The sequence below is a fragment of the Corvus hawaiiensis genome, chromosome 4 (assembly GCF_020740725.1).
Source record: "Corvus hawaiiensis isolate bCorHaw1 chromosome 4, bCorHaw1.pri.cur, whole genome shotgun sequence".
NCBI lineage: Eukaryota > Metazoa > Chordata > Aves > Passeriformes > Corvidae > Corvus > Corvus hawaiiensis.
Window position 1 is genome coordinate 42,284,416 of NC_063216.1, and position 18,389 is coordinate 42,302,804.

Consider the following 18,389-nt stretch of genomic DNA (forward strand, 5'->3'; position numbering starts at 1 on the left):
TTGGATCTATAAGCCAGTGTCCATGGAATATGTTATAAAAAACATTGTTCTGTATTATCAGTGTGTTCCTTTACATCATTCTTTTTAAAACATCTGTTACAACAGTTAATGGGTAAAAAATTATTAACTCAGAATAAAGCAGCCTGTAGTTCGAATATGTGCAAAAATGAAACATGAAAGCAAACTAAAAAGCCCCCTATCTCTTATAATTCAGAAATCTTCTAAGGCTTAAAATCAGTTTGGAGTAACCAACAGCTGGTCTGGTGTTACATTAGTTATTTGTGTTTTTTCAATTTTGCTTTCTTTTTTTGGGTAATGCCAATCTATTTATTTGAAGATTGTGAATTCTACCCATAACATCTCTTGGAATTAGGAATTATCTCTTATAGGTACCTGGGAACCTTTCAGTTCTTCATCCATGCAATTTGAATTTGGTTTACACACAAGACCAATTAGAAAAATATCTTAATTCTTTAGTTTCAGAATATCTAAAAAAATGTAAGGCTGCGTAAACCCCCTCCGTAATAATAATCTCTATTTTCTCATATATACAAATATTTTTTTGGAATAAAAGGCAACTTTAAATGCAGTAAAAAAGTTCAGATATGTGGAAGATAAAGAGAGGTGCTGAGGCCTGGTTAATGCTGGTGGCCTCCATACTATCTTGTACTTTGGTTTCTCTCTGTGTAACAGGTCATGATCAATGCCTGCACGCTTTATAGTGAATGGCACAAGGTTATGGTTCAGTGTTACTCTAATAAAAATAATAATAAGATCATGTTAAATCCCCTTTCCCCTTTAGGATGATATTTCCTGAAAGGTTTTTCAGATTGACCTGTCTCAGCAGAAAATTATTGTGGCATGCAGGAAAGAAAAATCTTCCAACTGAGACTTTAGTCTTAAAAGAATTTTTTTTGACTAAATATTGCTGGAGGTAAAGTTTTATTCTCTTAGTTGGAATCTGTGTCAACCATGAAACCTGGAATAATGTGAGTCTCCGAGTCTCCTCAGGCTCTATTGTACTTACAGAATGTATTGGAAACAATACAGAAATAAGGATTTTTTCTGTCAACTTAAATACTAGAATTCTCATATTTATTGCAAATAATATGTATAGACAAATCGAGTGTGTAGCAGAGAATATTATATGTCTTTTATGCAAATAGAACTCTATTAAAACTATAAAAAAATATTAATTGTGACGTTGGTAAGTTTGTGACCTCTGAATGCTGTCTTAAAGGGTAATTTATTATTTGAAGTGCCTGCTGTTATATATTTCATTTGTTCTCAGTCAGTTTTTCATTGCAGGAGGATGTTGCTGCAGAGAGGAGAAAACAGGCTGTTGTAGAACAAGTTATGGTGGATCAATTATGTAGGTAAATGAATTTATAATGTAAAATTTCAGTTTTCCCTACATAAGAATTTAGATCTGTTAGTGTTTAGCTTTTCTTGCTTAAGAGCTGTTTTGGTCATCTTGTTCCAAGTCTTATGAAATCTTATGTAGTAGTATTATTTGCAAAAATTCTTTAAATGAGAAGTCTTTTTAATGCAACTTAAAATATTAGTTTAAAGTGCCATGTGGTTTTGTTTTTTTTTTTTTTCTGTAAATAATTTGAAATTTTGTACTTGAACCTATTTTAAGGCCTTTACAATAGCACGAGTTCTTGAAAATAACCCTCTTGCACCTCAAGAAAATATATGGATGCCTGATGTTATAAATTAAATTATACATTAATTATAATATATAATTATATATTTAATATATAATATATATATTTATATATTTAATAATAAAATATTAAATATAATATATAAATTAAATTATTACACTTTCTCAATATTTATTGTCCTTTCTAAAAATCTTAGCTTTATTAATATTTATTAATTCTTTATTAATACTGACACAGCACCTTTCAGGCATAAAGGAGTGTTATACTAGTGCTGGGCATGTGGGAACAAAAGGCACTGTTACAATTCGAGTTGATCCAGGTTGTACAGTAAGATCTCCTGCCTTCATTGCTATCCCTTTAGCTACAAGAAAGCATTGCTTCTGTGCAGAAAGATCCCTCTATTTTAAGCATGCTTTAATAATTCAGGGCTTTATGCAAGCTGTCTGGTTATGACAATATAGGAAGATGCAAGCTAGTTTAATATAGTTTCATGTTACTTTACACTTACTAAAAATTAACTGTGGGTATGTCTAGATTATTTTGCATTCTGTACATAGTTTACAATCTCTGGAGTAATCTGCACTGGTTTTCCAGCCCATCAAATCCTAAGATTTTGAGGCTGAAATGTTGTTGCACTTCATCATTTTAGTTTTAATTTGTTTCTGTTTCAGTGGCAGTTCAAATGGCCTACATTGTTTAAAAGTCTATTAATGGTTTTCACTATTTAAAAGCTGAGATGACAAGAAGGTTGCCTGAGGGAAACAAAATTGTGATGAAACACAATGTTAAATTCCAAGTATCATTTAGCAGGATTAAAATTATGGAGCTATACGGGATAGAAATCCCCAGTTTTCAAATAAGTGCTTGGCCTGTGACAAAGATTATTACAGAAGTGATTTTAAAAATATGCTGATTATGTTAAAGTGTCTCAGTACTACTGATGTTGCATTAAATGTACAGCTTTGTGCATCTTGGATCATGGATGCCCATTCTGTGTTTAACCTCCTTCTGCTGCTTTGCCTTATTTTTCCCATGTATTCCTTCTCCTACTCTGAACCCTTCTGTTGATAATGTCAAAACAATATTCAGTAGTTCTGCAGCTGCATCAGGATGAAGTTTTAATTTAAAAAATCTCTCTGTTTATGTTCCAAATATAACTCTGCCAGTACTTCCAAACAAATTGGTATCAGATATCAGGATGTTAATCGGAAAAGATTAGTTCAAAACAGTTGCATTAAAAAAACTATTAAAGGAAACACAAAGGTGTTTTGAATATTTTTTTAATAGGGCCAATCTTGCAGTTAAATCAGTGTAACTGATGTGTACAAAGACGGATCTGTATAGATCAGAGAGCAAGTTTAGAAAACTATAATAGCCATGTAAAATTACTTTTTCCTTCTGATAAACCATTTCAATAGCATAAAAAGCATCTCATTTATTTTTAAAGGGTTTTATTTTGTTTACTTGTTGAACTGATACAGAGAATATCAAAATGTTCAAAAACAAGTTCATCTATTTCTTTTCTGCTTGTTGAGACTTTGAGATCCTCTCAGCTGTGTAGTCAGTGCTTTGAGGGAGGAAGTGCCAATGTTTTTGTTGGATGACAGATTGGATGGGGCTCTGAGCAACCTGCTCTAGTGAAAGGTGTCCTGCCCACAGCATGGAGGTTGGAACTGGATGATCTTTAAGGTCCCTTCCAACCTGGGCTATTCTATGGTTCTGTGGTGCCATCACTGGCCAGTACTAGTAACTGCTATCACTAATATTGGAGGGAGCCGTGGTTATAGAACATCACTGGTGGAATATTTACAGAAATAGTGGAAATGATGAAAAACCACACAAACCTTCACACTACCAAGATTTATTTTATATAAAGATATATCGAATATACTTTAAATAATACATATCTACATGTAACATTACATGTTACATTATAGTAGTGCACTGCCAGAATATTACTGCATATGTTTAATTTTGAGAAATAGACTTAAGAATTTGTATAAACAAACAAAAAATTAGGGCCACAAATTTATTCAAGCTTAGTGGGTAACTCCAAGATTGTATTGCTGTATTATTTTTGGGTGTTTTCTTTCCTGCGTAAGAATATGTAAGACCTGAAATTCAGCCATACTAATAGTCAGAGGGCTTCTCCCTGCTCTTTGTGGTCAGAGCTGTTATAAGTGATCCAGAGCAGTCCACATGTTCTGATGCTTGCAAGGAAGCTCAAGGACTTCTGGGAGTTGGGACAGCACCAATGTGTTTTAGAAGAAGGACACTCCATGAAACAAAGTAAGTTTATAAAAATACGTCTTCTGCTGGTTTTTTTTTTTTTTTTAGCTCTGTGAAGTCTGTTTGCCTTTCCAGATGTTTTATTTTTGCCTTGGATCCACCAGCTTCGTGTGAGGCCTTTTTTGTAGCTTCCCTGTGCTTGTTATTGCCTGGTGAGATAACAGGGACCTTTTTATGTGAATTCTCTGTGTATTATGATTGATTCATAGAATTTATAAGACCTGGGAGAACATTGTTAAGCTTATACTGATATTATTCATCACAAGGTTTTGCCAGCCTTTTCCAAGCTGTTGGATGCTTGCAGTCCTGTCATATCCTTTGAGAGATTCCTATCCTGAGGTGCATAAATTGCATAAATATGCATCTGTAAATGCTAATGTAGATCTTCACAATATAATCATACTTTTCTTTCATGTTTTGATTTCTGCTGCAATAATTAACCCTATTGGCATTAAATGACATTCCTGGACTGTCAGCATTGAAATAGTAGCTCCAAGAACTTAAAAAAACCTGAGGAAACACTGTGATCCATAAAATGAAATTAATTTGCAGGTCTGAGTTTTGTTATGTTAATTTTTCTCAACATTCAGGCAAGCATTTCTGCTTTGTGCATTTTAACATCCCTCTCTAAAGTCTTTCTCATTGAATGTCATCTATATATTCTTAAAAAAGAAAAAAGACAACAAAACCAGTCTCAATTTCTTACATCTATCACATAGACAAATCTCCATTTCTGGAACTAGTAATAGGGCCAATGTAAAATATTTAGGTGGGTAGAAAAGGCCCAATCTGGGTATTTTTGTAAAAGAACGCATTGATTCGTGGAAGTATGGTGAGTGACAGAGGTTTTGTTCTTTATATAAGTGTATGCAAACAAAAATCCCATTCATATCTATGCTCTCTGTGAATGTACTCTCATATTATATAATAACAGAACACTTTACAGCTCTGAGTTGCTTTCTAATTCAACTACAAAGGATCATCTCCTCAGCCAGTTGCCAAGGATACCGTATTTCATGTTTTTTGCTGTTTGGAAATGGTTGATTTTTATGTAACATTTATCTGTGAGCATATAGGTATCATTAACATGCTGCATTATTTTCACAGAATAAGGACCAAATCAGGACTAACTGAGAGCATGCTCTCCAACAAGCTACGCTTTGATAGTAGGATTATATCGAGGTAATCACAAATTTTGTGAAGCTTTTCAGTTCTCTGAATTTGTGAATGATGATTACTCTCTTGAACTAATTAATTGCGCTGAATGTTTAAGAAAAAAAGTACATGTGGGTGTCCACGTATAGCACAAATTTTGACATGGCTAATGGATAGTGGCTTTACAGTTGCCCTGTACAATGTTAAGATCTGTAAGCAGTGTTATATTACTATCTAACCCATAGCTCTATTCAGGACAGTTAGCACAGGGACTGTGTAAAACAGTGCTTTTAGCTGTTGCATCTCAGTTGATTAAAATTATTTTAGTCTTATCTTAGATGTGGCAACTACTATAAGTAGTAATGGCTTTGCAACTTTTTCATAGCTCCTTATGCATTAAATTTTAGAACGTCTTTGAAACTGTTCTTATTTGAGTAGTGGTGGCATAAACATATTTTTCAATTCTGAAAGTGATGCTTTTCTGCAGCTGTGAGCTTTATGCTTGTTAGACACAGCTGAGTATTCAGCAACATACTTTCATATACCTCAACGAATGCAGTAGTCCTGGTGTGTGTAATCCTTTTGTTAATGAGTGAAAATTATATTGGCATACTAAAACATGAAGCCTCCAGAGGTGTTTTTAGCATTATGGAGAATGGAATATTGAATTAAAAATGTGACTGAATCCATTTCATGGTGGGTTAAAGAAAATAGTCGAATAGCTCTTTAAAAAAATAAATTGTTCAGCATGCAACAGTGGAAATAAAATAGATACTGAGAGCAGCCTTGAGGAGAAGAACTTGAGGGTGCTGGTGGATGAGAAGTTCAACATGATCTGGCAGTGTGTGCTTGCACCCAGGAAACCAGCCATGTCCTGGGCTGCACCAAAAGAAACATGGCCAGCAGGACAAGGGAGAGGATTCTGCCGCTCTGCTTCTCTCCCGTGAGAGCCCACCTGCAGTGCTGTGTTCACCTCTGGGGTCCCAGCATGAGAAGGACCTGTTGGAGTGATCCACAGGAAGGTCACAAAGATGATCAGAGGGATGGAGCACTTCTCTTATGAAGACAGGCTGAGAGAGTTGAATTGTCCAGTCAGGAGAAGGGAAGGCTCCAGGGAGACCCTTTTGCAGCCTTCCAGTGCCTACAGGAAGGCTGTAGGAAAGCTGGAGAGGGACTTTTTACAAGGGTGTGTAGTTATAGGTCAAGGGGGAATGGCTTCAAAATAAAAGCAGGCAGGTTTAGATTAGATATTAGGAAGAAATTCTTTACTGTGAGGGTTGTGAGGTACTGGAACAGGTTGCACAGAGGATGCCTCATCCCTGGAAGTGTTCAAGGCCAGGCTGGATGGGGCTCTGAGCAGCTTGATCTAGTGGAAGGTGTTACCACCCATGGCAGGGGTTTTGGAACTAGATGATCTTTAATGTCCCTTATAACTCAAACCATTCTGATTCCAAAGTAAATGTTACTTATGTTTGGGTTGAATTGGATTTATATAGATGAAAAACATAAAGATGCTTTTCAATTTTCCTTCTAGAAATGGTCATGATGCTTGTAGAGAGTTGGTTGGATTTTTTTTTGCATGTGACAAATCCCTTACAGTGTATGAATTTCGACAGTTTGGAAAAAACAGGTAGGATAAATTACTTTTTAAAAAGGTTTTAGAAAACATATTTCACTGTATCTAAGAAGCTTAAATAAATTTAATTGGTTTAATACCAGTTTTGGGTTATTTCACAGGACAAATGCCTTGCCTTTCATTCAGAAGGGAATTTATCAACATCAACGTGGACAAAGAAAGGGGAAAGCTTATGATCTTAGTGACTTCTACATTGTAAGTATTCTTCTGCTGAATGTAAAACTATTTTTCTGGAAGTAATATTTGGATATTTGAATTGAAAATTGTGATCTAACCTTCTTGGAAGACCAAAATTCTTCCCCTTGGGTAACGTTTTTGAATTAAAGATTTTCAGAAGTCTGGATTATTTAGCTGTCCCACATTTTAGAGATTCCAATTAAGGTTTCAGATTAATCTGTAGTTTGGAGTTTTCCCCCTAGAGGGCACAAGACTGCAGACAGTGTGGACCTTTTTTAGGCGAAATGATCCGCTCGGGATGGAGAGTCCTGAAGAGGAAGTAGACTAAAGTACTTGTTAAAAGTCAATAATCTTTGCAAGGTCTGCTGGCATTTTTAACTCGAAGCAATGATTAAATATTTTTTAAACATGAAGAAATCGTGTGTTAATTGTTTCCTACCGTTTGTAAACCACTAGCTTTTTAGAGCAAGTCTATGAAACAATGTTAAACTTTGTCTACCAGCTGATCTGATGACTGAATAAAAATCATATTGCACCTTCTGTACTGCTGTTCTTCCACACTGGGTTAAGTGCTCATGGTATGTAAATACTTAGCAAGTTTTCAAGTACAGACTGTTTTCACCAAATTCTTCACGTGCTCCTGCAAATCTGAAGTTCAGAGCAAAAACTGTGTTTGTGTGAAGTGTTGAAAGTAAAAGAAGTTGACAGTAGTTTTTAGTGTGTTTTTTCTAATAACATGCCTATCCTAACTGCTTACACAGCCACCGAAGAATTTTCAAGATGAAATAGATGAGTTTATGATATGGAAGATAAAGCTACATGTTAGGGATTTTCATCTGCAGCCTGCATATGGAAATGTGTTCTGAATAAAGATGCATCTTAAAGTCCTCCAGAAAATGTACTGCTCCAAAGTAGCTCTTTGGAATGATGTATCTGTGAGACTCCATATCTGTGATCATGCTTTCTGGGCTGACATTAAGATACACAGATCTCTCACAAAGTCCAAGTGGTTGAGACCCTTGCAAAATATCAGTGTCTCTGCCTCCACCTCCCAAATTCATGAGTTTTGGAGACTTTATACCCAGGCCTGCACAGATATTACAGTTAGAGCTACTGCATTTTTTATTCTTCTCAGCATTCTTTGCTTCTAGTTTGCTGCTTTTCTTTCTTTCCCCTTCCCCTCTATTTATGAAATACCCAACCTATTTTTAAATCGTGTGCTTTAACAACAGGGAGCTAATCTAACTTTCCGAAGTGTTGATCATAACCTTCCAGAAAGTGTTAAGCAGAACCCCGTCTTTACCCTTCGTGTGATAAATATTGATGAAGCAGCTATGGATTATCTAAAGTAAGTGCTGCTAACTGCTTTTCAAATTACCTTTCCTTCCTTAAGCAAAAAAATATTCTTTTGAGCTCCTAATACCTTATTACTTATACTGCTAAAAACAGAATCCATATTTAGGCTGTTGTTAGGAAAAATTAGTAATAGATGTTAGTGGTTTTTGCACAGTTCAGTAACTTCCTAGAACGGTAAGGAGTAATTTTAAAGTAAGAATTGAAACATGAAGCTGCTCTATTTCCTTTGTTTGAGGTCACATGTTTTTATATGCAAATCATATACCTCAGTTTGTGCCCATAGCCTCTTGTCTTGTCCACAGGCACCACTGAGCAGAGCCTGTCTCAGTTTCTTTACTCCTTTCTGTCAGGTATTCATATGTGCTTGAGGGTAAGATGCCTCAAGGCTTCTATTCTCTGGGCTAAACAATTCCAGCTCTCCCAGCCTCTCCTCATATATCTCATACTTTGATCCTTTCCTGATTAGGAAGAGCAATAATTTTAATCTCAATTAAATATGCTCAGTATCTAAAGGCTATTTTGTTAGCAGAACTTGATTATTATTTTTCTTTCTGCAAGTGTTTAGACACATGAAGTTTGTTCTCAGTTACGGTAATATTCACTTAAAGTCCCTTTACACTGAAAGCTTTACAAAGGAGCCATAGTAAGCTAACAGTGCATAGAAAATTCAAATTTAATTGGTTCTAGAACTATATAGTTGTATGATGCTTAGTGCTAATTGTTCCCTCTCTGCAAGGCTTCAGTGAAATAAAACACAATATAGTTTAATTTCAGATAGTTTATGTAAGACATTTTACATCTCAGGAGCTTATCACTCAAGTAAACAGCTTTTTCTTTCATTTGTTGCTAATCTTATACCTGTGAAATTTGAAGTTGAACCAATGTTATCTCTGAATAGAAGAACCAGAAAGAAGACCGGCTCAATAGGTTGAAATTTTGGATTTTCTGCTACCTGTGGTGGAATAGATTATTTCTTTCTTTTTTACTCTGTGTTCTTTCCATTAGTGGCAAAATTTCAGTCTGTCTTTTTCTTCTGTATGAGGATGTTATTGAGCACTCTGTTCTCTGGTGCAAAACTCTTGAACTGCGTCCTCTTACCTTCATTACTCTACTGACAGAAAATCCTGTTCAGCTATAATCCAAAAGGTCTATTGCGGGTTCCCAGGAGCAGCTATGCCCTGCTGTCACAAACCGTGAATCTTCTGGTTTACATGTGTTCTAGAGGGAGTACATTGCCCTCTGCAGGTGGTTGTTGACTTTCCAATTTAGGTGATCTGATGTAGGTAAGCTTTTAGGGACTTCATAATGGGAGGTATCCAAAGAGGAGATGAAAAGTCCTACTAGATAGCAGAGAGATAAGTCTTTCACCTCAGAAAGCAGGAGGAGAAGTATGCCATGGCAAAACACTGGTAAGCAAGCAGCTCAGAGTTGACAGTAGTGCTTTTCCATTTTTTTAAAATATTCTGATTAATAATAATATTAATAATTAATAAAATTAATATTTTAATATTCTGATTAAAATAATTTGTTGGTTTGGTTTCTTTTTGTTTTTTTTTTTTCCTTCCAGTAGGTTCTTCCACAATATTTTTTTACCAAGCTTTATAATAATTTCTGATGAAGTCTTATGGGAAGTCCTTCTCAGAAAGGAACTTAGCCAAAAGAAACCCACAAAATTTAACCATAATTTCTAGATAGACTTTTGGTCTAAACCTTTGCTATTTAATTTCCAAAGAGAGTGTTAAAAAGTATTTAATGTTATTTTCCTGTTGGTGATTAAATGTAGTTGCTTTAACAAACTCTTCCAGTGGTATGAGATTAGGATTGTCTTGAACTAAACTTCTGGAGATTTTATGCACGGGAGGAATTATCCATGATTAATGAATTAGTAGAGGAGATGCCCATGTGATATTGTTAGAAAGTAATTCCTGCATATCTGCAGCAGGCCAGCAAGGACTTTTGTGAGCACCCTCTCAAACTCAAGCAATTGGATATTGTGCTTATAAGGGTAGTATATTAATTAAATAGTAAGTTCAGTATGTGATGGTTTTTTACAACAGCTGTTTTGAATATAGTCATATTACACGTAATTTCACTAATCAACATTAATTTTGATTTCTTTAGAGCTTCTTCTGTGGAACTCAAGCAAGAGTGTTCCGGGCAAGTGGTTGATGACAGTGAAGTTTTCAAGAAGATTCAAGGTTTCTGTCTACCAGAACTCATTTAATTTTAATTTCCATATCTTTATATTTACAGCTCAGTGCAATGAACAATAGTGATGTTATAAAGACTTTATTTGTGTAAATGAAATTAAACAAAAGGTAGATATTTATCAGGATATTATTAGAATCTGATACCAGCACAAATCAGTCATAAGAATGCTTTCTCCTGTCTCTTCAAATCAGCAGTCTGGGTAAAGATTGTGCAGAATGTACAGAGTAATTGTGAATGTGAACAATAAAATGTTAATCTCTGTGTTGACATAATCTCTGAAAAAATTCTGAAACATAATGCTGATGCTATGTTACACTGGCATTAAAGTTGTTATTGGCCAAGTGTACAAACACCATGAGTATAATTGAATAGTGTACTCTGGAATATGTAAATAAATTCTACCACATTCCTATCCCAGTCTTTAGGACAAAGGCCTAGCTTTTTGTTAAAAATTATGAAAAGATGTTTGTACAGTGCTGTGTATTATTTTTGTAACCTTGTTTTCAACAAAAACGGTTGATCTGAGCAGCTCACAGCTCGTATAATCACCCCTGTTTACTGTCATTAACTAAACGTGTCTTAAGTAGGCACTCTTGGGTCACTAGAATCTGCTCGGACATTTATTTTTACAAAAAATTTGTTGGAATAATAATTAGGGTTATTTTTAATCCTGTAGTTATTCCATTTTTTCCCTGTGCATAATAGACACAAGCTGGCTTTTCAATTATCTGACTTCCTCTAAGGTGTGGCCTGGAAGAATGTTGTGCGTATACTTCAAGGCACCTTTTAAGATATGTCTGAGTTTCAGCTTCACTGGAAAAAAACTTCCTTCTTTCACCTTGCCCCTATTTGTCTTTAAATTGTAGACACAAGTAATTTGAAGGTAATAGCAGGTGACTTCTGTTAACAGAGTATGCTGAGAAACTCAGACATACCTAAGTAAATATGCTAGCTGCAGACTTTCATATGTCTTACCATAGAAATTGTTCTTTGCATATAATTTAGGAATGATTTTGCCAAATTAGTCGTGTTTGCTTTTGTTTCCACATGTACTTAACAAGTCTGTACAATAAAGAAGCAACTCTGTGTCTCATAATGGAATGATTGCATTGTTCTGAAGTAGTTGTTCCAAATTTACTTAGTATGTTGAATCATGGCATGTAATCAGTTCCCACAGAAGTGGGCAGTTTTAGAATCTGAGCATATAGAGTGCAATAGCCATTTTTTCTTTCCTTATGTGATCTCTTTAAAAAAAGTTCATTAGGTATTGCTTGTTAGATATGCTTTATATGATTTCCACTCAAATATTAAATAACTGATGATTTCCTTTTGTATTGGCATTCTCTTATCAAAGACAAGGGAGCCAGAATGCATGGGTATGTCTTTTTGACCAGCACCATCATATGTAGATGTGATGTTCTTTACTTCCATATTGTCTCCATAGCAAGTGGACAACTTCAGGTAAATGTTGTGTCCTTTATTTCTCTAAATCCTCAGGTATTTTCAGAGAAACACTAAGTAAAAGAGGAGTTCGGGTTATAACAGGCTTAGGAAAGTATTTCCGACAAATAGACAAGAAAAGAAATGGTCTTCTCTCTCAGGCAGCCTTGAAAGAAGCTCTAAAAGTATTCCATTTGGAAATGCCTGAAGGGGTAAGTCTACCTGAAACTGTAAACATGGGTATTATCTTTCTTAATTTATGGAATTGCTTCTTTTCTTTGCTTAAATCTATAGTTTAATACCTGGGTTTTGCATGTTTTCTTTTGATGGTGGTTTTTTTTCCCCTTGTGGTATATTGACATTTCTGCATTCAGTTCTATGTGAAGTTCTTAAGAATAAAAAATAATATAGTTAAAAACATGCAATCTTTTTACATCATAACATGAAGAAGCGTGATTGCAATCAATTTTTTCTCTTTAGGCTTAAAAAAAAATTAGTTTATGCTGTTTACTTAGATTTTTCCTTTGTTTTATATATTATGTTGTAAAAGTAGCTCACAGCTATCTGCGAATAGAACTGCGAATAATGTGAATTATGGTCATCAGTGACCACTGATGACATGCATTATTTTTACAAATCTGTGAGTGAGTTTGGATCTAGAAGTTTGGGGGGTGTTGTGAGAATTCTGTAATTTCCCATTATAGAAATTGTTTTATTCCAGGATATAGTGAAGAACTTTGTCAATATATTTTTAAATTGCAGGACTTCAGATCCTTATGGGTAATTCTTGATGATAGCAAGAGTGATAAGGTTGACTATGGAGAATTTACTCATGCCATATTTGGAGAAATGAATGAATATAGGAAAGCATCTGTGAGAAAAGTAAGTTTTATTGTAGATATTTTAAGTGTAAATATTTTGCAGTCTAATTTTGGAGTTAGTTGCTCATCATATTCTAGTTGTTGGGTTTTGTTGTTTTTCTTAAGTTCTGTACCTGGAAATTGACTTCTTAAAGTTTCAGATCAGTTTATCAAAAGAAAATAAGTTAGTAGACTGCATGTTGCATTGTTAAATTAGTTCATTTTAAATTCTAGGATTAATTCCTTTATTATTTTGAGTCTTCACCCATACGTGCTATTCTTATAGTTCAGTCCAGTGTATAAAGCATCTGGCACCCTGAGATGATCTCTTCCAGAAGTCTGTTTCCTCATTTTGGCAAATGACTATATATGTGTAGACTTTTTTCCCACAGTGCCTGAAATAGGAGGCAGTAATACTTGTCTCCTTTGAGACCTACAGTATATTCGTGAGACATGTTCTATTTGAAATGCCACTTGTTATTTGTCTATAATGTAATGTGGAGTTGTTTGCAGCATCAAACACTGATGACAAACCAGCCAAATGAGTAGCAACTGGATATCAAGATCAAGAAAAATCACATATACTTTCATGCTTTCAATCATGGAGGATCTGACTCTCCTAGCCTTATGTATCAAGCATGTGTATTTGAGTAAACTGAAATGAAAATGAAGCTGCTGTTAGCAATGCTGAAGAGGCTGTGTGGAGGCTTCTGTCAGAATGATGCGGAATCTTAATAATTGGAGGAGACGGAAGGGGGAAGCAGCTTAACTTCTGATTCTAAGGATGAGCTAGAAATTAGGGAGAGAAGACAATTTTTTTTGAGTTGACCAGGGAAGACACATTTGATGTGAAAACTGTTGAGGTAAAATAATCATGCAACTGCATAATCTAGAATGATTTTCTGATATCTGGTGCCTTACATAAAATAGGTAAATTGACATAATCCATTGTGCAAGATCTAAAAGTATGTGCTAGGTAGTTAAGTGCATTTGATCTTTTCATCTCCCCACTTTTTTTTTCCCCTTAGATACTTATATGAAACTTTTTTTCCCCTACAGGCTTATATGAAACTAGATTTCAACAAAACTGGGAGTGTGCCTGTGGTAGATGTCAGAAAATGTTACTGTGCAAAGAAGCATCCTCTAGTATTGGCAGGTAATTCACATGAACAAACAAACAAACAAAAATCTGTAACTATGGAAGTCATCTTGTTAGCAGAGATAGCAGATCCAGAAACTGCTTGGAAATACAGACTTTGGCTTAGACTTGAGCTGTTAAAGGGGAACTTCTTTCATGTGAGGACTTAAAACTGAGTCTCTCCAGAACATGACTATAAGTAGTAATGGAGTTCATATACACAATTTTAATACTTGCTCTTTATCAAGCTGCTAATACTGCCTGTTTGCAGAGTAGTTCTTTTCCCTACCTCTGAAAGCAGTTATTTCTCAGCTTTCATCTGTAAGTTATCAGTGGCAAATATGATATTAGTAATTTTCACTTAGTAGGATACTCTCATTTTCACATTACTGTTTTCTATCAAAACTGACACGGAATGTACTCAGCACTTGAATAATTTATTCAGAAGGAACTTAATTTATTTCTGGGACAGGTTTGTCATCCTTAATAGAGGAAATGCTGGTTTCTTCATTATTTTTTCAGGATTCTCAAAAATGTTTAAAGTCTGCCATTGAAAAAATAGGAGTTTAAATATTTGTATGTCAGTTTCTAAAATAATACCTCCATGTACCAGCCTAGTCACTATGAAAGTCTCCATGGTGCCATGACCCTTTCTTTTTTACCTGTAGAAGAGAGGATTTTTTTTTTATATTGCCAGTGATTTTAATGGTAACACATGAAGTCACATGGGGTATAGGGATACCATATGTGATTTTTTTTCCAATACTATAATGCCATATATTTTGTACTTTTTTTCTCAATACTATGAAATCATCTTGAGTATTATCTTTATAAAATTGCTAGGACACAGATGTAAATTGCAGAACACTTTTGAAATGCCAATTTCCATCTTAAAGTTTTCCTAGAACTTTGAAGTTTTATTACAGTAAACACATGCTTTCTTACAAGATAACTTCAGAATTTTAGTTTACAAATGCATTATGCAGCTTTTGCAGTCATATGAAGAAAAAAATTTTACTGATCTCATAACTCATTGCAGTTCGCTGATCCCATGTTTTCTGTTGATACTTAATTCTATCATCCTATTAAAGTAAGGTTTCTACTGATGGTATTAAGTGAGCCAATGACTTAATTCTGAAACCACAATATTGAATTCGTTCATGAAAAAAATATTTGCAAGCGAAAATTTGACAGTTTCTTGCCTGAAGTATATTAAATGCTACATATTCACTCTTCTATAAAATGTATTAATAAAAAAATATACTTTCATAGGCAAAGCTGCAGAAGAAGAAATTAAATCGTCATTTCTAGAAACATTAGGAGAGTCCTGCAGCAACCCCAATGAAGTGTCCTATTCTGAGTTTGAAGATTACTATGAAGGATTAAGTTTTGGAATCACGGGTGATGATGATTTTGTTAATATCTTAAGGAATTCATGGGGAATTTAGAGTGGAAGATGACAAAAAAGAAGAAGGAATATTTTCTAAACAAGGAGTGACTAAATAAGAGAGGATTTAGTCTAGATGTGCATTACTTTATAATTAGTGTCTTAAACTGATTTCAGGGACTGAAAACTTTAGGTGTTTTCAGAATAAGACATGGCAAATTTTCTGCAGTGTCTGTTGAGTTATGCTAGCCACTCATCTAATAAAAATGCTGTTCATGTCTTTTCACTGGAAATAATTAAGGCAGTTTCCCATATGAAAAGCCATAATTTTTTTATATTAAAATAAAGTAGCCTATTTTAAAACAAGAGGGAATTAGAGTACTAAAATGCCTGAAGGGGTACGTGCAAGAGAAAATTTTGGTTTATGATGCATTGTGAAAAGCTTCAGATTTGACTGCATAAATGTCAATGGTAGCTTTTCTTCAGGAATTTCTTATAACATTCTTTGTCTTGCTTATTTTTTCTTATGCTGGTACTTAGCTTGAAAGAGAGCAGGTCATCCTTTTCCACTGCTGAGGATGTCTGCAGTACTGAAAGCGCAGAAATGTTCACAGCATTTAGCCCCTTGGCCTATGCACCATCTTGACTGATCTTGCTTTGTCATTTTGGTCAGGCATCTGAAGCTGAGCATTGAATCTCAAAGGTTTTAGTAATCACACATGTATTTTGTAATGCATCCTTTCCTGTATTTTGGTAAGTGGTTTTCAAAACAAATATATTGTATTTAAATATCTGCTTACTTTATATTGCTGGGATTTTAACTAAAACATAGAAATTATATATTTTGTCAAACTGATATATAGCATTTACTATCTAGTCTGAAAGTATAAAACAGAAAAGTATATTTTAAAAAGCCCAAAACATCCACTTCTGCCACCAGAAAAATTGAATCATAAATTAAAATATTCTTTTCTACTTCAAATGTTCTCACAGATACTCTTTTCAGTATAATACATCTTGTTAATTCTGTAAAATTCTTTGTGTTAAGAAATAAAAATATATAGTTAATGAGAGAGAGACTTTGGTTTTGATAGACCTGTCACTGAAATTAACTGTATGTTGAACTGCATTTCTTAAGGCTATGCAATTAAAATATATGTTTCCTCTGAGCTTGTCTGCCTGGTTTTGAATTTATAGTCTGTGATTAAAAGAACCTTCCTCTGAGACAGAATTTGTGTTTCACAGGAATTACAGGGCAGTGCTGGAATGGATGCTGAAATGAGGAACTTTGGTCCCCCTGTGGCTGACTAGTACAGTCTAGATATAATACTTCCTTGTTGTAATAGCTTGTGTGTTTTTATGTCTGGATTGTTTGACCATGACCTCAGTTGTAACAAGTGTTGGAGGCTCCACTCTAAATCCTCAAATGAGGCATTTCGGGGAGTTCTTTTGGGGCTGCAGAAGTCAGTATGTATTTGTTTACAGGGAAAGGCAGATTTTGTCAATGTTAATTCTAAGCAAGAATTCTGACTCATGGTTTTCTTGTTCTGCATTCCTGCTGGAATTTCTCTCTCTGGAAAGGTTTTGTTAATTAGTGTTCTTGGAACTGGTGGTTCTGAGAAGGGCAGGTGATTCTGAGAAGGTCAAATTTAGCTGGTTCGAGAGGGATCTGTTTGTTAATGTGTCCATTCAATAACTGAAAAAATACCAAGTGGCATTTTTGTTAATTTTTTAAAGAATCTTGTGCTCTATTTAGATTTATTCACTTAGGAGAATTGTACCAACAGGTAAAACTGTAACTCAATTTAATGAATGAAAGTGATTGTGAAATGAGGTATTGACATAATTCTTTTTGCAATGTTTAATTTTATTGTGAAGCTTTCAGGAAAACTGTTCCACATTTTCCTATGGAATTGAAAAAATCAAGACAAGTAGGCCTGCTAAGTGGGCCTGCTTATCGGAAGAAGCTGTATAGGTCACATCTGCTGCAAATTAAGTGTTCTTTATTTTGTTGTTATCATAGAAATGAGGTGCTGTTATAAGAACATAGCTTTGGTAATCCTGCACTTTTTTTATCTGAAGACAGATCCCTAACAGGATAATCTAAGATAAATTCTAAAGGTCAAAATTTGCCTGAGAATGAAAGTACTCTAGTAATTACTATACCTAACTGGCTAGGTGTGTAATTTCTATTAACTACAAGGTCAGTTACGCAGGTCCTGCTTGACCAACCTGATCTCCTTTTATGATCAAGTGACCTGCCTAGTGGATGAGGGAAAGACTTTGGGTGTTGTCTACCTGGACTTCAGTAAAGCTTTTGACACCATTTCCCACAGCATTGTTCTGGAGAAACTGGCTGCTCATAGCTTGGAGAGGTGTGCTGTTTGCTGAGTAAAAAGCTGGCTGGTTGGCTGGGTCCAGGAGGGTGGTGGTGAATGGAGCTACATCTAGCTGGTGATCGGTCACTGGTGGTGTCCTCCAGGGCTCAGTCATGGGGATAGTCCTGTTAAATACCTTTACTGATGATCTGGATGAGAGAATCAAATGCCTCCTTAGTAAGTTTGTAGACTGCGTGGAAGTGTTGATCTGAGGAGGGTAGTAAGGCTCTGCAGAGGGATCTGGACAAACTGGATCAATGGGCTGAGGCCAATTGTATGAGGTTCAACAAGGCCAAGTGCCAGATCCTGCACTTGGGTCACAACAACCCCATGCAGCACTACAGGCTGGGGGCAGAGCGGCTGGAAAGTGGCCTGATGGAAAAGGACCTGGGGGTGCTGGTCAGCAGTGGCTGAACATGAGCCAATGTGTGCCCAGATGGCCAGGAATGGCATCCTGGCTTGGATCAGCAATAGTGTGGCCAGCAGGACCAGGGCAGTGATTGTTCCCCTGTACTGGGCACTGGTGAGGCCACACCTCAAGTCCTGTGTCCAGTTCTGGGCCCCTCACTACAAGAAGAACACTGAGGTGCTGGAGCATGTCCAGAGAAGGGCAACAGAGCTGGTCAAGGGTCTAAAGAGTAAGTCATATGAGGGGCAGCTGAGGGAGCTGTGGTTGTTTAGTGTGGGGAAAA

The 18,389-nt window shown here is 35.5% G+C and overlaps 1 protein-coding gene across 12 annotated transcripts in view; it reads left to right on the plus strand.

Annotated features, from left to right (window-relative positions):
- The window catches only part of CAPS2 (calcyphosine 2), a 29,634-nt gene extending 13,146 nt beyond the window's left edge, over positions 1-16,488 (plus strand). For 11 of the 12 annotated variants that reach the window (XM_048301402.1, XM_048301403.1, XM_048301404.1 and 8 more), the window contains 11 exons: positions 1,309-1,376; positions 3,840-3,959; positions 5,067-5,141; positions 6,649-6,744; positions 6,852-6,945; positions 8,160-8,275; positions 10,405-10,481; positions 11,992-12,146; positions 12,697-12,816; positions 13,854-13,950; positions 15,205-16,488. In XM_048301402.1, the coding sequence (XP_048157359.1) occupies positions 1,309-1,376; positions 3,840-3,959; positions 5,067-5,141; positions 6,649-6,744; positions 6,852-6,945; positions 8,160-8,275; positions 10,405-10,481; positions 11,992-12,146; positions 12,697-12,816; positions 13,854-13,950; positions 15,205-15,380 (1,194 nt within the window). In that variant the 3' untranslated portion in view covers positions 15,381-16,488. The remainder of the gene's footprint in view (positions 1-1,308; positions 1,377-3,839; positions 3,960-5,066; positions 5,142-6,648; positions 6,745-6,851; positions 6,946-8,159; positions 8,276-10,404; positions 10,482-11,991; positions 12,147-12,696; positions 12,817-13,853; positions 13,951-15,204) is intronic. The other variant, XM_048301408.1, reaches the window with a different exon arrangement.
- The last annotated feature ends 1,901 nt before the right edge of the window (positions 16,489-18,389 follow it).